Genomic DNA, 14863 nt, shown 5'->3' on the forward strand with positions numbered 1-14863 from the left:
TTCAGTCAGTGGCGCAGTATGTTGGAACATGAGGACAGTATTTTTTGATGAAAATTTTAATATTGCCAAACCCCAAGGCTTTGCACTCAGCTACACTTTGCAGGGATTTTCTGTAAGTGTATACTTCCATTCTAGGCATTTTTTTCTCCCAAAATGTAAATCTCATATTTATCAGCTCAAATATTGCAGTAGTAATTAGGCAATGACAGCATTTGCCATCATTACTCCTCTGAAACTGACTGTGACTTCCGGTCTTTACATGCACAGTTAAATGCAAAAATCCAGATGTTGCTGAAAGTAAATCTATGCTTCCAACACTGAGGTTATACTTACTGGTCTGTAATTGCTGAGATTATTATTCTCCCCTTTTTGAAAAAGACTGTTGTTATGATCCCAAGTGAGGTTTCCCTTAGGCAGGCCTGATCCCAGAATGGAACCCAGCTTGATAGATCCTAACTTTTAATTTGTTTGTTTAGACACATAGAATGTATCCACTGAACAGTGACAGAAATCAGCTGATGAACTTTTAACAAAAGAATAAAACATTTATTTAACTAGAAAAGATGAACTATATTATAATACTCCTTTACCCACAACTATACCTTTACAGATATGTACAGAATTGTAAGGATAGCACAAGTTACAAAAGCTATCTTATACTCTAATGTTCACAGTAAGTACAGTCCATGTAAATCTATGGCACCCGGTGGTCAGACATACCACACTCTGAAACCAAGTGACAGGTGCCACCTCAACCAGATGATATGGGTCTCTCCTCAACTCCCCTCCAGACACTTGTCACACCGTGAACCAATCGGTCTCACTGCACTCTGTCTTTCACACAAGGGTTTCCAATGTCCACTGTCCAAGACCTAGCCTTGGAATCTTCTCCCAAACTGACGCTTTCTCTCTGATGCCTTACACAAGGGTTCACCTCTAGGGTTTTGAACTCTCCTTCCAATGACATCTGTCATATGCCCCCTTTGCCTTCTTCATCTTACTATTTTGCATCATCCTGAGAGCTCTGGCTTTGCTTGCCTTACCATTCCTCTTTGTGGGATTGTAACTTGACAGTACCTGAATGACCTTCTCTATAAGGGTAGAACATTGTTCCATTTTGCCTTCCAATCTTTGATTCCAGTTTACTTGGGGCAGATCTCTTCTCATGCATTGAAATTGATCCTCTTATAATCGAATGTTTTAACTTTAGATTGCTCCTTGTCCTTTTCCATAGCTAATCTAAACTTTGATACTATGATCAGTGCCCCAAATGTTCCGCTGTTGATACTTGACCCACCTCATTCCCCACAACCAGATCCAGCAATGCCTCCTTCGTCGATGGACCAGAAACATAAGGGACAATTTTCGGCCCGGTGAGCAGAGGTGGGGCCTGCTCACCGAGGCGTAAAATGACGCAGGGTGATGTCGGGAGTGCCTCTCGACGTTACTGCGCATCATCTAGATTTTCAGTACGGCAGGCGCGCAGCTAACTCGGCTGCGTGCCCGCTGAACTGTCAAAGGCCTGTTGAGGACATTAATTAACTAATTAAACCTATTGAGAAAGTCCAACCTTAAGATTGGCGGGTAGGCGAAGAGCCCAGGCGGCCTTTGCATTTTTCATGGAGCCTCATGGGATGAGGTTTCATGAAGGTTTATTAATTAAATAATGTTTTTCATTAAAGTTCATTGACATGTCCCAGCTCATGTGACACTGTCGCGTGAGGGGACATGGCTTAATTTTTTTTTCTTTATTAAAAGTTTTCTGAGTGCAAAAGAGCGCACTCCTGACTCAAGGAACCACCCCCACCCCACACCCCCACCCCCATCCCCCACTCGCCGACCAGAAGAAGCAACCCCTGGTATCCAGGAATAATTAATATTTAATCCTGCCTTTTTTTGAGTCAGGTCTTTGTTATCACCAAAGCATCATATTTCCATGTGACTATCTGCATTTGCAGCCACCAGCCTTATTTACATGCAAGACACATTCACTTCCATGTACTGCAGATCCAGTTTGGACCTTATTGCATTACCTCCTCCCCTGACCGCACCTAATACTTTAGTCTTCCTGACTCGAGTGCTATCTGTTTCTCCTAATCCTTTGTGCACCTCGTTAATCTTTCCTAATGCTACTTGCTGGTTCCCATCCCTCTGCTAAGTTAATTTATGTCCCTACCTTTGCTCCTGACTCTTGCTGCCACTACTGCTCTGGGGCTTTGGATCACTGCTCCTTTGTATTTCCACTTCCACTCTTGCCACTGCTGCCAGTCTGGGGCCTCGAGTTGCCACTCCTTTTTAACCCTGTATAGGCTCCTGCTCTCACCACTGCTGATGCTGGTCATTTTCAGTTATTTAAAATCAGGTTATTCAGGAGTGGTGGTCTAGACACTCTAATTAAAAATACTTACTTTTCAGCTGTATTAATCAAATTGCATCAAGTTAGCATTCCTAAATACATCAAGGAATATTTCTTACAGCGTACTTTTTTTAAATTGCATTTTAAAACATTGCCCAATTACACTGATTCATGGCAGACTTTAATTTTGGTGATCTCAAAATGTGTTTGAGCAAAAGAACCACTCATAAAACTAGCATAATATTGGGTGTAATTAGTGCCCAGATTGCTGATTGCCCCCAAAGCAGAAACACTGCTCCCTCATTGTTTAATCATTTACATTCATGTTAGTTATCTTTTAGATCATGCATCAGCTTCTGCTTTATTTTTTGACAGAAAATGTTGTAATATTCTCTGAGAAAGATGAATTTGATAATAAATTGAAGGCAGTTCCACCTAAGACTGAGAAAAAGTAAGTCAATTTGCACTGATTTCTGTGATTTGCATATTTTTGTTAGCCTAAGGTTTATAATATTAACAATAAGCACACAAATCTAGCAAACCAATGTGAATTTAATACTAGATGTTACCATTAAGAAAGTGCTTGAAAGTAGTAGAAAACCATTTTTGTTGCATATCAACCTGAGTTCGTGTTGATTCACAATTGTGGGATTGCATTTTAAATACTTAGAAAAAAAACTCCAAGCTATAATGACACATACTTTGTTTTCTAAATATAAAATCAGCCTTTTCTGTCAGACAGAAACGTTTGGCAGGTGTACAATAGAGTCCAAGATACCATTGTACACAGCTTCATTCTACAACTTTCCCCAGTGTCTCTACTCAGAAAGCAGAAAAGCATTAGTGTATAATGGTCACCAGCAGCTCTTTAATGGCAGCTGGTACCCAAACATTGCGACCTAGTGCTTCTGGCACATCATGAAATATACCTAGTGTTCTCACAATATAAGTTGTGCAAGTATTCTGAGCTCCCATTATTCAGAGAGATCAGTTCATTTGTGCACAAGTATATGTAGCACCCACCCAGTATCATTGCCAGTGACCCATGATGCACGGGAAGCACCAGTGCTGCATTATACCCCCTGTACATGTTAAACATCTCTCAGTATTTTCATTATGAATAAGGCACAATATGGGTGATTCCAAAAACAAGAAAGGTGGAATTCATTCAGATCTCTCTGAGACTTTTAATATTTCTTTAGTCATACATTGAAATAACAACATTAGTCAAGGATGAGAAAAGATCACTTGACATATTTAAGCAGAGTAAATACCAAGATCGCTTAAAAGATTTAGCTGATTACCCTTAAGTGTGTTTGACTTCTACATGGAGATACAGATTAAAGAATATTTTTCAGTGCATAGGTAAATCTTGATGTAAATTATTTATTTTACACAATATTTCCTGTTGGCAATGTGTTTTCTTTTCCAGTGAAAATGATGCTTCCTCAGAAAATGAACAACTTTTGAGTCGGAGTATGGACAGCGACGAAGAGGCTGCCTTAGACAAGCGGGGAATGTCTGATTTATGCCTCCTATCACTTGTTCCTTTAACGAGAGATAAATCAGCAAACAATAAAGCAACTGGGGTAAGGCTTTCTATATGAAATGAAATAGGTGGGATCTGGGAAGTTATGCATTGCTCTAGAGATATGCATTTGAACAGGTACAGGAATTGAAGGAGTCACTGCACAGGCAGACCAACTGGCTTACAATAACTCATCAACTATAAGATAGCATTTGTTCCTATTAACCATTTCTATTCCTGGCCCCAGAAAGATGCAAGCTTAATTAATGTTTGTCAGACAATACATTGTTATGATCCCCAGCTGAAGTTACCACTGGACAAGCCTGATCCCAGGGTGGAACCTAGCTTGATAGATCCTAACATTGTTTATTCAAATACGTGGAGAGGGGCTACTGAGCAGGTGGCCGGAGTCAGCTAATGAACTTTTAACAAAAGCATAAAACACTTATTAAACAAGAAAAGATGAACGATATTGCATTACTCTTTTACCCATAAGTATACCTTTACAGATATATACAGATTTGTAAGGATAACACAAGTTACAAAAGCTATCATATATTTTAATGTCCACAGTAGGTACACAGTCCATGTAAACCTAGGGTGACATGTGGTCAGACACACTACACTCTGAAACCAAGTGACAGATGCTACCCTAAACAGATGCTATGGATCTCCCCTCAGCTCCCATCAGATGGTTGTCAACCGGTCTCACTGCACTCCGTATTTCACACAAGGGTTTCCAATCTCTACGCTCCAAGAACTCACTTTGGAATCTTCTCCCAAACCGACACTTTCTCTCAAATGCCTTCCGCAATGGTTCACCTCCAGGGCTTTGAACTCTCCTCCCGATGTTCCTCTTCCTTGGGTCACCACATGCATTCAAGCTATTTTCCACACACTCTGTCTCACTGACTCAGCTGTCAACAGTGCACCACTGCTTCAGATGCCCCTAGCAAAGAGATATAGACGTTCAGTTGTTTTTTTTGGACCTTCTGGCCTCTCACAAGCTGTTCTTACTTTAAATCTGCTTACTGCAGATTTTGACTCTTTAAATCTGAAGCTTGGAGCCTTTCTTTCTGCCCCTCACTCTTAACTTGACTGAACAGGGCCTTTTCCAGGTTTCTGTTCTTCTTTTTACTAGAAGGTCTGCTTAGGACTTTCTTCTGTTCCATTCCCCCTGGATTTTGGGGTCTTTTCTTTAGCTTGGGGCTGGATATATGTTCCCTTGCTCCAGTCTCTCCTGGCAGCTGTTGTCAAAACCAACTGAACTCAAACAGCTTCCAAATCAAAGTGCTGTTTCTAGTTTCTTCTGTGTGTGTCTGTGGGCGGGACCTGCCTCCCTGGACTCCTAGTGCTAGGCAATAGTTTAGTTTCTCTACTCTTGTGTTTGCTTTACTTAGCTGCAACAGTCGTAAAACTCTCATTAGAAATGCAGGCACCTTTTAAAGTGAAACTAAAGCTCAGTTTGACCTTTTCTTAACACGCAGATATAGAAATACAAATCAAACTTAAACTTTAAAGCCACAACCCAATCCTAACACCCACAAATACAAACATATCTTACTTAAACCATCCCTATTTCCTAAGAACATTACTGTACACCAAAGCTCTGTCTGCTGATTCTGATAGCCATAAAATATTCCACAGCTTTATTTGAAAAAGAGCAAGGGGTTTTCCTAGTATCCTGAACAACATTTACCCTTCAACCAACACCACCATTTATTGCTTTTGCTGTTCATGGGACATTACTGTTTGCTGTTTACAAATTGGCTGCCACATTTGCCTCCGTAACAACAGTGACTACCTCATTGGCTAGGAAGCACATTATAACATGCTGAGGTTGTGAATGGTGCTTTATAAATGGAAGTTCTTTATATCCATTTAGCAGCGTGGGATGAAAACTATCACGACTGATGCCTATATAACACCTGGTATCCAGGAGCAAAATTTTACCCTCTCCCAGAGTGAGGTTGGAAGGAAGCTGGGGGTGTAAAATTGGCATACTGCTATGGTTGTCATTCCTAGCGCATACCTCACTGTCCCATCCCCACTGCAGCTTTACGAGTAGCAGGGAAGGCACCAGCACCTGTGGGATAATTGAGGACCTTTTCCCACACTGCCACAACTTTTCCTGAGTTGGGCGGAGTCCAGTAATAAGTGAGAGGCCTGGTGCTGAGTAGGAAGCCCAGCATCTCCCGCAGCTTGGGATACTGACAGGCAAGGGGGTGGTGGAGGGAGGTGGGTAACCTCCTACACAGACCCCCTTGGTCTATTGGTGGCCTCCCCTCCCAGGGTCTTCTGTGCCCTGGCACCCCACCACTCCCACACCCTTCACCAGGGCCTGCTAACCTATCCCGGTGAAAGCTCCCCTCACCCACTTATCTCCCCATCCGGCTCCAGCGAAGATTTCCTTGGAGACTGGATGCAGTTCCAGCAATGGCCACCCCTCAAGGTGGCATTACTGGGACAAGAGAGGTGGGACTTCCTCCCCAGGTGGGGGCAGAAACCTCACCCTGAGTCAATTAACAGAGCATTAAATGGCTGCAGGGGAATCCTCTGGAGTGGGGGCTCTACCCCAAAATTTATACCAAGGGGGGAACCAAGGTGACAAATTCACTAAGATAAAAGCAAAATACTGCGGATGCTGGAAATCTGAAACAAAAACAAAAATAGTTGGAAAAACTCAGCAGGTCTGACAGCATCTGTGGAGCAGAAGATATTTAACATTTCGAGTCCATATGACTCTTCATCAGAACTGAAGAGAAATGGAAATGAGGTGAAATATAGGCTGAGGGGGGTGGGACAGGTAGAGCTGGATAGAGGGCCAGTGATATTTGGAAGCAAAGAAGAGATTGCCAAAGATGTCATAGACAAAAGGACAAAAGGGTGTTGACGGTGGTGATATTAGCTAAAGGATGTGCTAATAGTGACATTAAGGGTAGAAAGCAGGATGAGCAAGTGACAGATGGCCCTGGTGGGGGTGGGGTGGGGGGAAGGGATCGAAATAGGCTAAAAGGTGGAGATAAAACAATGGATGGAAATAAATTTTAAAATAATAATAGAAATAAGTGGGAAAGGAAAAATATATTTAAAAATATAATAATAATTAGAAAAAAGGGGATCGGAAAGGGGGTGGGGATGGAGGAGAGAGTTCATGATCTGAAGTTGTTGAACTCAATGTTAAGTCTGGAAGGCTGTAAAGTGCCTAATCAGAAGATGAGGTGCTGTTCCTCCAGTTTGCGTTGAGCTTCATTGGAACAATGCAACAAGCCAAGGACAGACATGTGGGCATGAGAGCAGGGCGGTATGTTGAAATGGCTAGCGACAGGGAGGTCTGGGTCATGCTTGTGGACAGATCGAAGGTGTTCCACAAAGCTGTCACCCAGTCTGCGTTTGGTCTGGGAAGACCAGAATTTATTGTCTCTCCTTATTTGCCACGAGACAGTCATGATAAGTTCTCTTCTTGAACTGCCGCATTCCTGGTGGTAGTGATTTGATACAAATGAGTGACTTTTTGCGCCGGATTTTCACTCCTGAGATGGGTAGCTTGAGGTGGGAAATTGAAGGCAACAAATGCCTCATTTTCAAAAGGATGGGGGGTGCGGGATGGAGTTAGGACTACTGCATCTTGACACAGATCAGAGGCGGCCATAAGGACTGTTGAGTTCCAAGGTGGGATCTCTGGATTCTCAGGGATTTTGTCCCAGTTGTTTCCTTAAACTCCCCATAAGACCTCCATGTCCACATGCCAACTTATGCCCCATGCCCCTCCCAACCATTCCCATGACCCCATGTCAACTTACTACCAACTCCTGTCATGTCCCCATCCACCATTCTTTGTCCTTACACCCTCCATGCCAACTCACCTAGTATCCACCATAGCATGACCTCAGGAGATATGTTGAGATGAAATGAAATAAAGGTCTGAATACCAATACAGCCTTTGCTATAATTAAAAAAAACACTCCCATTCATAAAAACACAGTCAAAACTTTTAAATCCCCTCAAGTAATATCCCTTATGAAAACAAACTTCTATTCATAATCCCACATTAAAGACAACTAATCATTTAATAAACTTTTTAAGCTCTTAATCAAACTGTGAATGTAGAACCTCCTGCTGAGATAATTGTAGGTGTGGAGAACAGCCAAGCATTCATAATGATATAATAATAGCCCTTGGGGAAATGTCAACAACAGCAATTATAACTACTAGAACAGATCTTTTTTTCAACTCCCACTGACACAGGCAGGCTTTTTTTTAACTTAGAGAGTTTGGGATTTAAATAACTTCACACCTTGACCATTCTACAGGGATTATCCGCCCTTAATGAGCATTTACATCTACTCCAAAAATGTGTGATTCCCACATTATGATTTCAGTGAAAATGAGCCTGTTAGAACTCAGTACTGAGTTTAAATGGCCCGACTGAGTTTGGTTTCCCTTATGTGTGAATCACGCACCGCCCCCTTTTCCCGAGCAACGAAAATGGAATTTGTGGGAAATGGGGACACCCACCATTTTTAAATGTCCACGGTTTCTCCACGGATCTGGATAAAAATCCAGCCTGCAATGCCCCTTAGAATCAACCACATTGATTTGGAATTTGAGTCATATGTAGGCTAGGCTGGGTCAAAGTAGTAGGTTCCCTTCGCTGGAGGACATTACTAAACCAGTTAATTTTTATAACAGCTTCATCTTTTACTGATACTAAAAGGATTTTTATTTCCAATTTTTTTAAACTGAATTGAAATTCTCATATATCTATGGTGGGATTTGAACTCACATTCTATTTGGCCATTAGTCCATCCTCTGTATTACTCATTTAGCAATATAACCATTATGCTGTTGTACCCTATTATGTTATGTTGTGATTCCATATTTTGTTAATGTAAGAGAGGGTAATTCCTGTCTAACTATTAGTTCCATGATACTTAGGAATAAGAATTTACTATCAGTTTGCTTCAATTGGAAGAATGGTTGGAGTCATTTATGGGTTCCTTATCAGTCTAACTCGTGTCCACCACAATATTGATATGGTCAGAAGTGTTGCCCTTCAGATGACATGTTAAATCCAAGGTCCTTTCTGTCAATTCAGGTGGGCTCTAAATACCTTATGTCATTATTTGGAGCAGGATTGGAAGTTTGACCTTTCCTCACATATGCTTCGTCTCAGGATATGGACAACATGGCAAAGCTGAATTTTTTTTGCTAAAACCTAGTTGTTTCAAAAAATGTTGATAGGCCTGATGTGCTGTAATTCTTGTGGTGATTGCCCTCTTGATAACTTTGGCAACATCAATCAGCACCATGAAAAAAACAATTATTAACCAGTTAGTCATCTCATTTTGGTTTGTAGGAAATTGCTGGCACAGTATGGCTCATTTATTTGCCGAATTAATCATAGTTGTTGCGCAACAGAAGCAATTCATTGTGTTAAATGATTTTGAGATATTTTGTCAGAATGTCAAGACCATCTAAACACAAGGTAGGACATAGCCTGATTTTTCTGAGGCCATTTATAAACATATGCTAAAAACATGCACCAATTAAAGATTGATTATTTAGGTGTGTGAAATAGGGCAGTGGCATAACTTACTGCAGCACCGGCCCTGTAGTCCAGAAATCCACTCATAGGGCTCGATTTTACCATTAGTGAGCGGGAGCGGGGCCTGCTCGTCAATGAATAAAATGAAATGCGGTGATGTCGGCACAACTCCCCACGTCACCGCGCCCCATTCAAATTTTCAGGAAGGCGGGGGCACAGCAAAATTAGCTGCATGCCACCGACCTGTCAATGGCCAATTGAGACCACTGACAGAACAATTAAAATAATTAGTGGACCTGCCCGTCCAACCTTAAGGTTGGCGGGCAGGCCAGGAGCCCCGGCGGGAACTAGAAAAAACATGAAACCTCATCCACAGGTGGGATGAGGTTTCGTGTAGGGTTTTAAAAATTTTAATAAAGTTTTTTTGGAAATTATGAACATGTCCCAGCTCATGTGATATTGTCATATGTGGGGACATGTAAGGGATTTTTTTTTTATTTTTAATATGTTTGAAAGTAGAGGCGATCTCCCTGAGGCAGCACGAAACCACGCTGGGTGGGCCTTAATTGGCCTGCCCATGTAAAATGGCGCCACGCCTCCGATCAGGGCGCCAATCGGAAGCACGCCCACACACCCGCCCATCAACCTCCCCCCTTCCTCCCAACAGGGGGAAAATTCAGGCCATAAGGTAAAAAATACTTGCACTTTTATAGCACTTTTCATGACTTAAGGACCACATTAACACCACTGTCTGCACTAGTGAGTTAAATGTAAATTGCTTGCAAACATTTCCTCTTCAAAAATTGAAGCAATGCTCTCTGGTTCTGTGGCTTGTGATAATCTCAAATGTTTTATTGGGGTTTAATTAACGTATTCCCTGAATTATCTCGGATATTTTCAATGAGTCTCTTTCTTCAGAGTAAAGAATCCCATATTCTTAATTGTTCAGGTGCTGTAAATGCATTTGGTTGACTTTTCTGCATTGTTACTCCAGCATAGCAAATAAGCTTCTACAAAGGACTGAATGTGTGACTACCAAGGCATTATAAACTCATGTGATACTATATTCACACTAATGTGCTTTTTAATACACCTCCCAAAGGTTAATAGTACATTCATATAGAGACACACTCTACATTTGATTCTTAACCTGTTTATTTATAAACTGAAAATGAGTTTTGTTAATGTTCCAGATACAGACACGAAGGGAAAAGATACTTGAATTGTGCAAGAGAGTGTGCAGTTTCACAGAAGGTAATGCACCAGGAATCTACTGTTTGTAAAACTTTGCAAAAAGTAGTCCATTAGTTATTTTCAATTTTGTGGATTTTCCCTAAGCTACATTGTACAAGTTGAGAAAAATATCAAAAATTATAAAGCATCCTGACTTTAATAAAATCTACTTGTAGGGGCAACTGATTTGAGTTTATGTTAACAGGTTATTGAGAAAAATAATTAGTTATAATCATGAGTTCTAACATAATTAGATATAGGAAATGCACTGAATTTATTTTAAATGGTTCATTATGTTGCCAAATGTCTATCAGTAATTACTTTTAATCAGTTAAAAAAGATCCCCTCCTATATTTGGGATTTATGATTCAAGAAAAATGGCATTTCATTTTTCCTCAAAATTTGTAAAAATTCATGTCTGGGTAAATGCATATGGCCAAAATGGTGGATGCCATATTGGTCACCTGTTCAAATATAGCTCACTGCTGAGAAATCCAAACCTATTATTGGTATTCACTACAATCCAGAACATTCATTATGTGCGATATTTAGAAATGGAGAGCTTTGATTGCTGAAAATCTCAGATACTATATAAATACATAGGAATATAGCTCCTGGGTAGTTTTATTTAATTCTGTGGATCACTTCTAATAATTTTAGGTGATCCCATACTAATTTGCAAATCTTAAAATACTAGTAAATTGCATTTCTAGATTTAGGAGGGAGTGGCAGAACAATACTTTATTCCTGCAGGTCTCTTAGCTATTCTGAAACTTTTATTGTAGAAGTGATTTATTTTTAATAAATAACTATAATCCATATTTTCAGGGCTCAGCCCTACAGAACTGCCTTTTGACTGCCTCGAGAAAACCAGCAGAATGTTGAGCTCTACCTATAGCACAGATAAAGCTATTGTAAAAACATGGCGTCATCTGGCAGAGAGTTTTGGGCTGAAGAGGGATGAAATAGGTGGAATGACAGATGGGATGCAACTCTTCGACCGTATAAGCACAGCAGGTTACAGCATTCCTGATCTCCTGACCAGACTTGTGCATATCGAAAGGATGGATGCTGTAGAAGCCTTGTGTATGGACGTTCTAGAGTGCACACAAAATACACCGCTAGCTAATCCTGCTATTTTACCCAAATGTCCAAATTTGTAGTCAGTCCCTTGCCATAAATACCATAAAGTATTGTTTGTGGGCCCAGAATATGTTATCTGTTAGTGCTTACTACGAGTTCTCGGACCAAAGAGGCAGAAGACAATAGTGAACCTCTGAAAAGAGGTTCTGTATTCAAGCTTCTTAATTCTTATTCAGGATCCTGACTGTTAGGCTTTGTGTTATTCTGTTCTTGGAAGACATCTTATTAAGGGACAAATCTAAAAGATCAGGAATAATTTGACAAGTTAGTTTTAGGGTACCGAAAGTACAGACTGATGCCTATTCACCTGTAGTGCAATAAACATGAAAATTAAGCAGAAACATGCTGACAAACTAAACATTTTGACTTGCCAAACAGCCTGACCTGTTCCTACACATCTCCCTAAAAGATTTATGAACCATGACTTGCTTTCTAGTGGCATTTCCCAGCGTAAAGCAGAGTCTGAGACAATGTAGGGGCCTAAACTGCACAAATGACTTAAGTAATAGGGTTGATTCTGGGGCCCACTAGCGAATTTGCTGATTGTAAGAGAACGATCAATTAATTATTGCAGCAAGGGTAAGCTTAAGAGGCTGCAAACCAGCCATTTACTTAAATCTATCCTGTTGAAAATTTCTAAACACATTGGAAACAGCAATCAAAACAGCTAATTTTTTATTTAGATTTTTAAAATTCCTTTTGTGTTCATATATGATTGCATCAAATTTATTACTTTATAAATCTCGTGCTGAAGCAAATTATTATAAAGTGCATTGTGCACTTAAAATGCATAAATTTTATCTCTGATATGAGATTGGCTAGATATGATAAAGGATGATATTTCTACTTTTATTGGCCTGCTGCATCTAAGTAAATTGTCACCCCTAAATTAATGCAACAGAAATCCCATAAGAATATGTTAGGTTTTAACCAAAGCACTTTTTTCCTTAGTACTTACAAATATAAATATTTTAAATGAATAGGTACAGCATATTTCAAGTAATAGCAGCAAAAAAGTATATTCAAGAAAGTGCTGACAAACTTGATAAAACCCGGAATCAGGTAGCTTGTGAAAGCACAACATTATGGTGAACATTTTATAATGCAGAAGTCTTCTTAATAGGACACAAAGAAAGGAAGATTCAGAGTGATAGATTTTATTTAAAATGTTGAGCTCCATTGTTAAGCACATCAGAAGTGTTTGTCTTTCCACCCATACATTGTGTTTTAGGCACTGAAAATAAAAAAATGTTGGGAAATTCATCAATGTTTCAATAGTATACAAAATCTCCATGACAGTCAACAAATCCACAGCAGAACAGCCATTACAAGGAAATATTAGGAGAGAAAATTATAATCAAAAAGACTGAGACAGGCAATAAGCCCATAAATCTTGATTCATTTTTAAAATAAAATACGTTAAAATAGTATCTTTTTTAAAAAAAATGTCCAAGACTGGACAGATCTGTTGTTACTTATTAGAGTTGTATGTTTGAAACCAAAGTGGCAATTTCTGTTGTTTATTCCCCCGCCTCACAAAGGGACCAACTAGCATTACATAGCCAGTTTTCCTTACATATCACCAGTCCTTTTTGTAATTAGAGAACATAGAAAATTATGGAGATGAGCTTTCAGAATCTACTGAGCTGGTATTCTGTAAGCCATGCAAGCAGGATATTTTCTGCAGATTTGTTTCATGATTATCCCAATGTGATACATTTTTCTAGGAATAAACTGTATGTATAATTTATTCAAATGTACATAATTTGTATTATGAAATAGCAATAAAAAAATTCCAACTAAATGTTCAATTCATTGACCTTCTTCACCCAAGCCCAATTATTGGGCGGAATTTTATGGAGTCAGAAAATACGGCCAGCCGCTCAAAAGCCTGTTGACTATGCCAGAACTGGAAAATCCCACCGGCGTGAGGGGCCAGAAAATTCTGCCCAGTGTCTCTATAATACAGGAACTAGGCTATCCGCTAATAAAATTAATCTCAGTATAACTGCTGATGTAATCAAATGGTACGCAAAAAAATCCAAGTTTGCTGCTTTGTGTCCTCATGTGTTCTTATAATGGGAACAGTAAGTTGAATCCTTTTAAATAAACACTTTTACATTATTTTAACATTAACCTTTTTAGTCAAAGCAAAGATGCTACCCTGCAGTGATCTGGAAATGAATAAGAGGTTTAAGAAAGAAAGAGAATATTAACGGCCTGAATTTTACCCCTGGGGTGTGCCTGATGTTGGGGTGGCCGGAAGAGGATGTAAAACCTGCTCCCGGCCGAGATCGCGCTGTGAACTTGATCTTATGCTGAGTGGTCAATTAAGGCTCCCCACAGCATGAAACGTGACCTCCGGATGCATTTTCCGTGTGCAGATAGCAGGAATGCGTCGGGCATTGGATTCAATGTGGGCCCAGGAGGGGGGGGGTTAAAAACGGATGAGGCAGCTCCCTGAATGCTGCCAGAAGTTCCGGGGAAGGCTGAGGGAGCTGTCTGGAAGCTGCTCAAGAAGTATTCTGGTGTGCAGTCATGGCCTCAGCAGCTGAAGGTCATGGAAGGCAGGAGGGCAAGTTGGGTGAGCACTCTGCCCCCTGTTTCTCAGATGAGTGCCTTGGAGTGCTGGTGGGGGAGGTCAGTGCCAGGCAGCATTTCTTAATGCCCAAGGGCAGCAAGAAAAAGCCGCCTCACCTGACGAAGAAGGCTTGAACAGAGGTCGCCGCCCAGGTCAGTGGGTACAATGTGGTGTGCTGCACGTGGCTCAGCGCCACAAAAGATTCGATGATCTGTTGCAGTCAGCAAAGTTAAGTGCAGAAATGGCATGGACCTGTGTAGAGAACGTTAGTCGGGTGCCTGTTTCTCAGGACATTCAGGGGTTTAAAAGAGTGTATGTCAACTGGCACGGAAGCCTGCCTTGCCATGGCTGGGATGTCAGTACGACTGGCCTCAGTGCATTGCAGGGTGAGATGTGTCAATGACACGGCCTGCCTAATGTGCGGATGGGAGGGTGGGTGGAAACCAGGAAAGGACCCTCAGGGACGCAGCAATT

The 14863-nt window shown here is 40.7% G+C and overlaps 1 protein-coding gene across 2 annotated transcripts in view; it reads left to right on the forward strand.

Annotated features, from left to right (window-relative positions):
- edar (ectodysplasin A receptor) overlaps window positions 1-13608 on the forward strand; it is a 105233-nt gene extending 91625 nt beyond the window's left edge. For both annotated transcript variants that reach the window (XM_041198575.1, XM_041198576.1), the window contains exons 9-12: window positions 2732-2807; window positions 3789-3945; window positions 10626-10686; window positions 11494-13608. In XM_041198575.1, coding sequence (XP_041054509.1) covers window positions 2732-2807; window positions 3789-3945; window positions 10626-10686; window positions 11494-11828 — 629 coding nt within the window. In that variant the 3' untranslated portion in view covers window positions 11829-13608. The remainder of the gene's footprint in view (window positions 1-2731; window positions 2808-3788; window positions 3946-10625; window positions 10687-11493) is intronic.
- Window positions 13609-14863: the final 1255 nt, after the last annotated feature.

Source organism: Carcharodon carcharias, chromosome 11 (assembly GCF_017639515.1).
Source record: "Carcharodon carcharias isolate sCarCar2 chromosome 11, sCarCar2.pri, whole genome shotgun sequence".
Classification (NCBI taxonomy): Eukaryota; Metazoa; Chordata; class Chondrichthyes; order Lamniformes; family Lamnidae; genus Carcharodon; species Carcharodon carcharias.